Here is a 10,685-nt window from a genome sequence, read left to right as displayed (position 1 = left end):
TACGCTCTCGGGTACCCATCTCTTATCCGCAACTCCTCTTAAAACATTGAATAAAACATAATCTTTGTTACACAGTGCCATCGTGACCTCTTATTTTACTTTTTGATCCGACACATATTTTGGGTTCCATTTTATGATTTTTTGAGCTCAGTGCTCACAGTAACTCTAGTTTTTATATACATGTATATTTTTTAAACATAAAATTGCATTTTTTTTTAGGAAAAATGTTTCATAAAAAAAAATATTAAATTTGGACTTAAGTCTCTTCTCAGATTACGGTCTTGATGCCTGGTATTCTTGAGTCAAAATTTTAGCCATTCATGAAATGAATGATTTTACTACTGTTCGTTATCCCCATATGTTTCATTTGTCTTTAAAAATAAACAGTGTGGTAGGGAACCAAACATTAAAAACATTTCAAGTTTTAGATGGTTCCTGTTATAAAAACTTATAATATCAATGCACAAATTTTGGCTTAAGTTTAAGATTGCTTCCTCATCCTAGGGCCCTGATCCAACGATTGTGCAAATTCGTCATTCATTGAATATAAATTACATATTTTAGGAGTGGGGTAATTTAGATCGTAATAAGTATTAAACCCTAACCGAAAGTGTCACTTTTTAGGTCTCAAGATCCGGGTAAAGTTGGTTACATATTGACAATCCATATTACTAGTATATCTAAATATTTTGTGTACCACCATCTACATTTGTAGAAGACAAGTGTAATGTACTGTGAACAAAAAAAGAAACTAATCGTAAATTATGCAGCATATCCAGAGAAGGGCAAAGTAATACATATTGATATCCTAATGAAGTGGCCGTTATGGTCTTTGGGTGTCTCGTTTTCACAAAAGGTCTTCTAGTGATCAGTTATCTGTATACTTGACAAAGTATGCCTTATTTCAGCACATATCAAACAAAATAATTTTTTTAAGACAAACCTTGTTTATTTTCTCAGTAGATTTAATTAGTATTTCTACACTCGGTAATCACTGAAATGTCGAATTTAGAGTAAAAGCAGCAAAGCCAATGACTACATGTTCTGTTTTTGTCATAGCAAAAACTTCATAATGTTCAATCTTTTGTCGTGATATTCAGAATACCAGATACTAGATCTATTCTTTTGGATCAATAGGGTTCCATTATTGACACATTCAGAAGAACTTTTCTTAGTTACAAGTGTTTGAGACCAGACACGATACACGTGGACATATGATAATCTGCTTATTGTGCCGAAAAAAGAACAAAAGTCAATCCAGTTGTCCAGTCACGTGACAAAGTCAAAAATATATTTAAAGATCAGTTTTTCAATTTATTTTAGATATACAAAATTCATTGAAAATGTCCTATTCATGATCACAAAACCCGGATGTAAAATTAGCTTATGTTCTTGCCTTTTTGTGATAAATAGCCAACTTATGGTTGATTTAATGCGATGAGTAGAAGAAATTTTGACTTTCATATTAAGTCATTTCATTTTGATGTTTCACGTTTAAAATTATTACTTTAAGGTCAAGATCTAGTAAATGAGAGGTGCCTACAGATTCATCAAATTTGAAAAATAAATTCCTTTATTGATGCTTTACAACTTTAGCTTGGTCAAATAAGGTGTTTCGGTGCTAAATTTGTAGGTAAACAAGATGAAAAACTGTACTTTAAACTGTCATTTTCAATGAAAAATTAAGAAAACCAATCAAGAATATGGAAGTTTTTTTTATATTCGACAAGGGAAATGTATCCAGATTGCATACAGTCTCTCAGAAAACGGTAATTAGTATGTTCATGGACTCTTCTTTAAATCAATATCAAATCTAATATAGGTATCTGGTTAACTTTTTATATGTTTTCAAATTGAATGTCACGAAAGTACATTTATAGATCTTGACCTATTTTTTTATCTATATAATTCTGATTCATTTACTAAATTAAAATGTAATAATATAAGGTGTTTTTTTTTTATTCTTTAAAGATCCCATATTGTATGTACATCCATCAGTCTGTTTATCTCTGGGGTATCAATCTCTTATCCGCAACTCCTAGCTATTATACCATTGAATGAAATTTAATGAAACTTCCACAGGTTTTTTTCTTACATAGTGCAATTGTGCACTTCTTATTTTACTTTTTGATCCGACACATATTTCCGGTTCAATTTTACCATCTTTTTTAAAAGCTCGGTGCTCACAGAAACTATTGATTTTATATTATTTTTATATCATATTTTTAAACCATTGTAAAAATGGCAAAATTTTATGTTTCATAAAAAAGGATTTTAAAATCTTGACTTCAGTCTCTTCTCAGATTATGGTCTTGAGGCCTGAACTTAGTTTTATAGTGCAGTTTCAAACTGGAATCAAAATTCCAGCCATTCATAAAATGAATGTTTATTATCTTAACAATTAAAATAAACATCATGGTAGGTAAATAAACATTAATAACATTTCAAATTTTAGATGGTTCCTGTTATAAAATGTTATAACAGTACACAAATTTTAGCTCTAAAATTGCTTCATGATCCTAGGGCCCTAGTCCATCGAGTGTGCAAATTCATCATTCATTGGAAATAACTTAAATATTTTAGGGGTGAGGTAAGTCTTAAATATTAATGATAATAAGTATTAAACCCTCACCAAAATTGTCAACTTTATGTCTCATGATCCCGGTAATGTTGGTTACATATTGATAATCCATATACAACATGCTGTGTGTACTCGGCATCTACATTTGTAGAAGACAAAATTTTAAGCATTTTGAACAAAAAAGTATCTATAAAATCGTAAACTATGCAGCATATTCAGAGTAGGATAAAGTAATACCGGTATATATTGATATCCTCTCATGAAGTAGCCGTTAAGGTCAATGGGTGTCCTGTTTTCACAAAATGACTTCTAGTGACAAGTTATCTGTATACTTGACAGAGTGTGTCTTATTCCAGCACAAGTTATCCAACAAAATACTTAGTAGCTATATAAGACAACCTTGTTTATTTGTCCAGTAGATGTGGTATTTCTACACTCGTGATTTATCAAAATGTCAAATTTGAAGTAAAAGTAGCACAGCCAATGACTACATGTTCTGTATTTTTCATTGTAAAAACTTCATAACGTTCGATCTTTTTAAGTATTAGTATGTCGATTCAAATTCATCACCTTGAATACTTGTTTTCCTTCTCATTTTCTTTTTTACAAATACTGATATCTCATTACAGGTTAAGATTTTGAATGGCAAGTTAAAAAATCTTTAAAAAATAAATATATTAAAATGATTGATTTGTTTGACCTAGACACTTTTTTAAAGTATGATTTTCGGAACTGTGTTTTTAACGAATTATTAGCTTATAAAATGACATAATTAATAAATATTGCTTTGTTCAAACATCTCAATCATTGTAAATAAGTTTATGTTATGGATCAATGTTTAAACAATAACAAGGGTATAGTGTTTCATTATCGCTTCGATGCGCAGAACTTTCTCCAAAACACCAAAACATGAACAGTTGAATTTAAAACAAAATAGGTGCACGATGTAAACGCACTCGGTAGGTCACGATTATATATTAATTAATCGATACATGTATACTTAAACATAAAACAAGGAATCACTTTGATATTTCAGTATTGTTAAATGTATAATGGTGTTTAAATATAAATTTAATATTGAAATCTCCATATGTTTCATGTCATTATTAAAGATTTCATTCGGGATTTTGGTTTCAACTATACAGTTATAATGGTATAAAGAAAAGCGAGTAGAAAGTCCTAAAATGGACCCCAAGTCTCTGGAATCCCTTAGAGAATGCAAACTGAATCTCCTTGAGATTCTGGAGGTTCAGTCACGTGATTGGACAACTGAATATTATAAACAGCTGATCAAAAGGGCAGGACATGAGGTGAAATTGATCATTACAACAACAGCTAACTACCTGCTGCAACTAAAAGAGGAGCTGAAGGATTTGAAGGAAATTCTCCGGAAATTGAATATCAAAATGGCGGAGGATGTACTGGGGATAGTGGTGAAAGGTTTATTTACAGGTAGCTTGACTCTTAGAAATAAACTTTTCATTTAGATTGAGCTATATTTTTTAAGAAAGTACCGGTACCATCAAACTTAGATTTTAATGTGTCATATTGCAGACGGAGAAACTCTAGAAACCAACGAAAAAGATGAACTTAAAAGTCTGAAAAGGTATAAAATAAGTACTTATATTAAGTTTAAAATAACATTAACTTTTAAAACTATAATATGATAATTTACAATAATTTTTACGATCCATATCTTGACTTTGAAAATGAAAGAAACGAATGAATATTTACTTAAGACGACTTAAAGTGAAATCTTAGATGTGATGTATGGATTTAGGTCTCAGATGTACACTAATATATGTTTTTCAATATATTCTGTACATTTTTATCCAAACATTATTCATTACAGTGATGAATTCCGTTTTGAGTACGGAGAAGCGGATACTCTTCATGACAGACAAGTGAATATAAAGTTGAATCTTGATATCAAAAAGTCTATCATACAGACCAGGGAGATCTTGGATGAAGTGGATGACGACATTATGGTAAACACCACAGCTGTTGAAAAGCTGGAAGATTTCATCCAGAAGTGGGCAGAGAAACTCATAGAAGAGGAAGTGGCTGACAAACCTAGAGAAGAGGAAGAAGAAGTGGTTGTAAATAATGAAGAGGAATGTGCAGAAACTAAGGCTGAACAAGAGAAAGAAAATCGTACATACACCATTTAAATTTACTCTTTTCGTGAAAATTGTTAATTTAAACAATCTTTTATACTTAAATATATTGTAATAAGAATAAATTGTTTTAATTTGAATCAACACATTCGTATTTTAAGTCTTACAATATCTTTATCTTTTATAGAAGAAGAGCATAGAGATGAAACTCCACAGGGAGAAGAGGCAAACCAAATCAGTGAGAGCACAGAAGTGGAAGAGATTCAGAAAGATGACAGTGTTGGTCCTCACAATGATGAAGAAATGAAGAGCAACACAGAAGAAAACCAGACCAGTGATGACATTGACAAAGACATTCTTAAATCAGCGGTCGAAGAAAATGCAATTGATGACAAAAAATTAAAAGGTAGATCCAGAACACTGACCTCAATGAAAACGGATAAACTTGATGCCATACCGGAATCAGATGATGATGAAAAAGAAGAGGACGCGGTAGATATTGATGAAAAGACCAATGCAGAGGACGATGGAGATGGTGAAAAGCAATATTCGCATGTAAAAGATGAAGATGGTGCAGATATATCTAAAGAGGAAAAGGATGATAAGGAAAACCAAGAAAAGATAGACAGTGATGATCAGGATGATGACATAGAATCTCAGATGATGAAAGAGTTACAAGAGCAGGAGGAGCAGAAATTTGAGGATCCTTTTCCAGAAGAGGATTGGGACACCTTTGTGTAATATAACGGAATTGTTAATAGATATTGATAAATTTCTTCATTCAAATAGTTTACTGACTTTAATAGTTCAAATATGTTTTTATACTAGTAATCTGTACAGAGTGTACTGCTCCTAAAATTGACCATTGATTTAATCTTAAATATTTTATGAAACTTACTAAGTTGCCCAAATGTGCTTAATTTTGAAACATTTTGCATTTTGCAGATTTTCTATCTTTATAGGTTTCATCAAACATTAAATCAATCCGAAAATCAAGATAAAGAAATCATATGTGTTGTCACTGCAAAACGCGATATGCTGAGACGAAATGATGTTAAGTGTTTTAACTCTCATGATCCAAATGACTTAAGAGAATGTTTGAGGAATAAGCACGAAAAACTGTTGTCCTTTCTTGTAACTGTGAGCTTTGCAAAAGAACCAGTTGATAAGGTAAGCGAATAGATGCCGAAATAAAAACATAATTGGCCAATCGTAACGATGTGGAACTTAAATACATGTATGAAGCGTACTCCTGTTTTGCTTCGTTTTTTTAAATTGTAATAATATTTCTTCATACAGAATGAATGTTTCGTTTTTGTCCCATACCATGAACCCTCGGAGAAATTAGATCACGTGATCAGAGTTCGGTCACATGATGGTCAGTGGACAGATTTACCTCCTCGTGACATTTCAAAGCTTAGAGCAGTTCCGGTAATCTTGAAACCCACATGTTTATATTCTGAATAGCATAAACACATGAGAATAAACACATCATTGATTCATTGTCTCTATATAATTCACAAATCAATTTTGGTAATTACAGGGGATAAATTTCAGTGGAATCATGATCCAGGGAAAGTTTCCTATCAGACTGGTAGTTGTTGCACATGGAAGACTCGTTCAATATAATGTTCCAGAAGGAGGAATGGCAGTAGAACCGACAAACGACAGAAACATAACACTTCTGATATCACCGGCAACATTCAGAAAAAAGACCCACATCTCCTGTTTTGTATGTCAATAAAAATAGACAACTTATAAATCTGTAAACAGCTGTCAAACCTATGTGTAAATTTCAATTACATGTATCTAATAAATTTATGCTTTAATATTTAGGCAGATGAGATTCCTCCAGAAAATCTCAGGACGTACAAGAAGCAGAACTTGGAGATTAAGAATGTGGCAAGTGTTCGTGCAAGGTTATACTTAGTGTGTGAAATGTCAACTGAGGACGAACTGTCTGTGATATTTTATGACCTCCTCAGAAAAGGTTGGTAAAGAATTCTGGTTCCATGCTCACCCAAAGATAATTCAATATAATTTCTTTTATCAGTCATCCAGATATATTGTTCAGTGCAAACTAAATTGCAAGTGTTTTAAAAGTTACTTTATTGTGGATAGAAAATGAAGCATCTGGAGATGAGGAATCTGATAATCTGCCATATTGTCAAAAGGAGGCTCTTAGCAGGTGCTGGAGACAGCTGGTGAATGAACTCACAATAGAGGAACTGGTTGAAAGGATGGAAGAGTGGGGAATACGAACTAAAGTACAGCTTGGTGGAGAGCAGGTTATGATAACTGAGTAGAGCAAATGTTAAAAATTATGAAAATTGCAAAATTATAAAATTGGCGAGAGCCTTGCAAAAATTCATTCAACTACATCCCTTTATTTTCAGTCCATAGGTGTCCAGTTTTCAATCAGTCAGAAAATTGAGGTAAAGAATGTTGTGCTTTAATTCGAATTCTTTATATCTTGCTTCAAATTATTGATTAGTTCATATAAAGACAAACAAAACAACATTACCTTTTTTGATGATGAAAGCCACTTGCTAAAATCATCCTTCAGAATGAAGAAACATTGGGTGACAAGGCTCGTCTGATTCTGAAAGAGATCGAGAAGTGTACGTTAGAAGATTTTAACAGTTTTATTATTTGCCTTCGCGAGTCCAATCAACCACATCTCGCTAAACTCCTCACGGATACGGTGGAGAGAATCAGGAAAGAGCCTAAAACTGCTAGTGCTGTTAGACGAGGTAAAAATCGCCAAGAAATTGTAATAATAAGAGTTCTCATGCATGAACGTGAATTGTATTAAAAGCAAAAATCGCAGTAGAGTTTTAGAAGAAAAAACTACTAGTATTACATGTAATTAAATAAGTAAATTATGCTGGTTGAGGGAGTGAATACTTGTCTTATTTGCTCCTTCTTAATTTCAATTTACCAATAATATTTTACCATTTTATTTATTTCGCTCAATCTCTCTAGGCAAAACTAACATGAAGATTCTTGTACGTCGAGATAACGGTCCATGGGTACCCTCTAGTCCTGTGGTTATCCCCGAAAGGCCAGATGATCTCGTGGTCGTTCTACCCCCAGAAGGATGTGAATTCCAGTAAGTAGCATGAAAAAAAACAACAAGAGTTTTCGATTTATTTATTAATATAATTTAGCTTCACGTTATATCCTTTATCACTTTTTATCACATTATAAGATTAACATTTTATGACTAAAATCTATTTTTATTTGATGTAGAATAGTGGTTGTGAATCTGTCAGGTCAAATCATGAAGCGAGATCTATGCAATTTCGCCGACGACATCATTAGTAATGCTAGTGAGAGTAGTACGTCGTTGATCTGCAGACAACATTCAACTCGTCCAGAGAAAATTTCTATCCAGTGTGTTCGTGAGGAAGAGGTTGACTCCAGAATAAGACACTTAAAGGACCATGGGTACACACAGGGAATGCAGGAAGACATTCGATTTGGAATGTGTGATGGTGAAACTTTGGAAATTACCTTTGATCTCAACATAGGTCTAGTGGACATTGGTGAGGATGGGATTTTAAGACTCCACTACTTCGCTTACCTCGACACTGCTAAAATGATTGGAGATTTGTTCCTAGTGGACGAGCGGGCCCAGTCTCAGGAACCGTTGTTCTCTGGAGATCTTCATTACAATGTTGGTTCTATCAAACAACGGCCCCCAAGAACAGGGTGTGTTAGGATCACTCTTCCTAAGGTAAAGTCTTATTTTTCTTTTAAAAAAACTATCATATATTAAGTTTTGCATTTTTATAATCATCACAAAAAGCAATGTAGTAATAGGTTCTGTATAAGAAAATCTTTTTCTGTTGTAGTCAGCAGCACCATATATTGACAGAACACCTTTCCGGATGCTTCATGTTCAGGGTAATGCATAACGTACTATGTACTAGACATTTTTAAATTAACCTGACGATCGATAATCGAAAGGGTAAAACTTGAGTCTTTAAAATAAGTTATGACTTTAACAGTGCAAAACATAAAAAATTTTAATTGGTTCCACCATCCAGCTGTAGCTGATGTCCCAAATGTCGCAGACATACAAAAAATACATTACCCTCGTAAGAGGAAAACATTCATTTGTTCTATAGATGTTTATCCTCTTTTGTAGTTATCGCCCTTGCTAAATATATCGGTTTCCGGATCGGTGCTCTTGGCAGAGATAGTGTCCTCCGCTTTGTTGAATCATTGGTTCATGACGTAGATCTGCGCAGGCGCCTGTACGTTAAAGTACGTCGAGTTTGTAGAGGAAAAGACGACAGAGCACGATGTGAGATGTTTATCATCAACTGGGCTCGGCAACGCCTAAAATTCGAAGATAAAGTAAGAAATAAAGATACTTTTACATAATGATTGCTAAATATATTACAAATCATAATATATTGATATTTTTTGAATGTCATGATATATTTGAAGGTTTTTAAACCAGACATACAGTGCTCTTGTATACTGGTACGTACAGGTAGGTATTTATATTTTAAGGTTGTGTTGCTGCTTTTCATTTTCCCTTTGCCACAAAGTATCCTTGAAGGGGATTCCAGAAGGGCCACGCCCTTACTCGGGGAGATAATTGGGAATTAATGAAAATTTGGTGGCAGATTTTAAAAATCTTCTTCTCAAGGACTGTGCCAGGAAAGATGAAACTTTGCATCTTGTTTTCATTTGTTCCAAAATCAGGTAATTATATAGGAAAATTCTTTAAAAATCTTCTTCTCAAGAATGAAATTTCATAAAAATATTATTTGTATATAGTTCTTTTAAAATCTTCTTCTCAAGAACGACTCTGCCATATTCAGATGATACTTATATATGGAAGCATGCTCAGGTAGTGTAGTTTCAAGTTTGTTCAAATCATGACCCCCGGGGATAGGGCGGGGCCAAAATGGCCGACCAAAGTTTTACATAGAAATATATATGAAAATTCTTTAAAAATCTTCTTCTCAAGAATGACAAAGCCATAATTCATCATATTTATATGGAAGCATGCTCAGGTAGTGAATTCAAGTTTGTTCAAATCATGACCCCCGGGGGTAGGGCGGGGCCAAAATGGCCGAAAAGTTTTACATAGAAATATATAGGAAAATTCTTTAAACATCTTCTTCTCAAGAATGACAAAGCCATAATTTTTTTATATTTGTTACAAATTTGTTCAGCTATGCCCCCAGGTTGTTTTTTAAAGATATATATAGGAAAATTCTTTAAAAATCTTTTGTTCCATGTGTGTGTTTAAACTTTACACCATTTTCTAATTAGTGCTCATTTGGCACCTCTTGTTACATTTATGTCTTGCTTTGTAGCATCTTTTGTTTGTGTGTGTCAACAAATTGTATTTCACCGCGTTTTATTCAATCTGATATAATATTGTTTAATTGTTTTAGGCATCCTCTGTGACCATTATTTGCAAAAAATGTCGGAATTCATAGGAGAGGAATGGATAACTTTGGGAAGAAAACTCTGTATCCCTGATCGGGACCTAAATCTTCTTAGAATAGACTATAAAGACAAGGCATTGAGAAATTTCAAACTCTTGGACACTTTCAGATTTTCTCGAATCGCCATCGAACAAGGAACCAGCGTGATCCGGTTTTTGCTGCGGGCCAGTAAGAGTGCCGGGTGCAGCGCTGGCTTGATCACTTTTATTCGGTACATCGCGGGAATTTTCAGAGAACTCACCTTCATGAGGCCTCAGAGCTGGATGAGCATGAGTTCCGCTATGCCATCGGTAGAAATCACGTAAAAATAGGAGCTCTGTTCGTTCATCTTCACTAAGTTTTAATGATTAAATTGATATTTAATCCGGACAGGTTAATATAAAAGTTAAAATACAATAGGTATTATCCAACTGCCGTTAACAGTGTAAATCTCTGGGGGAATGTATGGTAGCAACTGATAGTTATGGCACGCCAAATTCACAAAAATGAGCTAAACATAGTTTTACAGTTGAT

General features: G+C 33.4%; 1 protein-coding gene across 1 annotated transcript; it reads left to right on the top strand.

The window, feature by feature from the left end:
* Positions 1 to 3,731: 3,731 nt before the first annotated feature.
* On the top strand, positions 3,732 to 10,480 carry LOC134282061 (uncharacterized). Its single transcript, XM_062764496.1, has 17 exons — positions 3,732 to 4,033; positions 4,136 to 4,187; positions 4,434 to 4,735; positions 4,886 to 5,435; positions 5,661 to 5,868; positions 5,998 to 6,129; positions 6,242 to 6,430; positions 6,535 to 6,688; positions 6,820 to 6,986; positions 7,095 to 7,133; positions 7,265 to 7,451; positions 7,684 to 7,810; positions 7,951 to 8,437; positions 8,556 to 8,607; positions 8,852 to 9,063; positions 9,157 to 9,202; positions 10,119 to 10,480. The coding sequence occupies exons 1-17, from the start codon at positions 3,766 to 3,768 to the stop codon at positions 10,475 to 10,477; spliced, it is 3,531 nt and encodes a 1,176-aa protein (XP_062620480.1). The 5' UTR covers positions 3,732 to 3,765; the 3' UTR covers positions 10,478 to 10,480.
* Positions 10,481 to 10,685: the final 205 nt, after the last annotated feature.

Source organism: Saccostrea cucullata, unplaced genomic scaffold, assembly GCF_032062105.1.
Source record: "Saccostrea cucullata isolate Sc308-1 unplaced genomic scaffold, CSIRO_AGI_Scuc_v1 ctg232, whole genome shotgun sequence".
In the NCBI taxonomy this organism is placed as follows: domain Eukaryota; kingdom Metazoa; phylum Mollusca; class Bivalvia; order Ostreida; family Ostreidae; genus Saccostrea; species Saccostrea cuccullata.
The sequence above is the reverse complement of the archived record's forward strand: the minus strand, read 5'-3'. Positions and strand labels throughout refer to the sequence as shown.

Bases quoted from the DNA above. Each gene is read 5' to 3' on its own strand.
- LOC134282061 (XM_062764496.1), top strand. From the start codon at position 3,766: ATGGACCCCAAGTCTCTGGAATCCCTTAGAGAATGCAAACTGAATCTC. The intron at 5,869-5,997 runs GTAAGCGAATAG...TTCTTCATACAG, and splicing joins CAAAAGAACCAGTTGATAAG to AATGAATGTTTCGTTTTTGT. The intron at 6,987-7,094 runs GTTATGATAACT...CTTTATTTTCAG, and splicing joins TACAGCTTGGTGGAGAGCAG to TCCATAGGTGTCCAGTTTTC.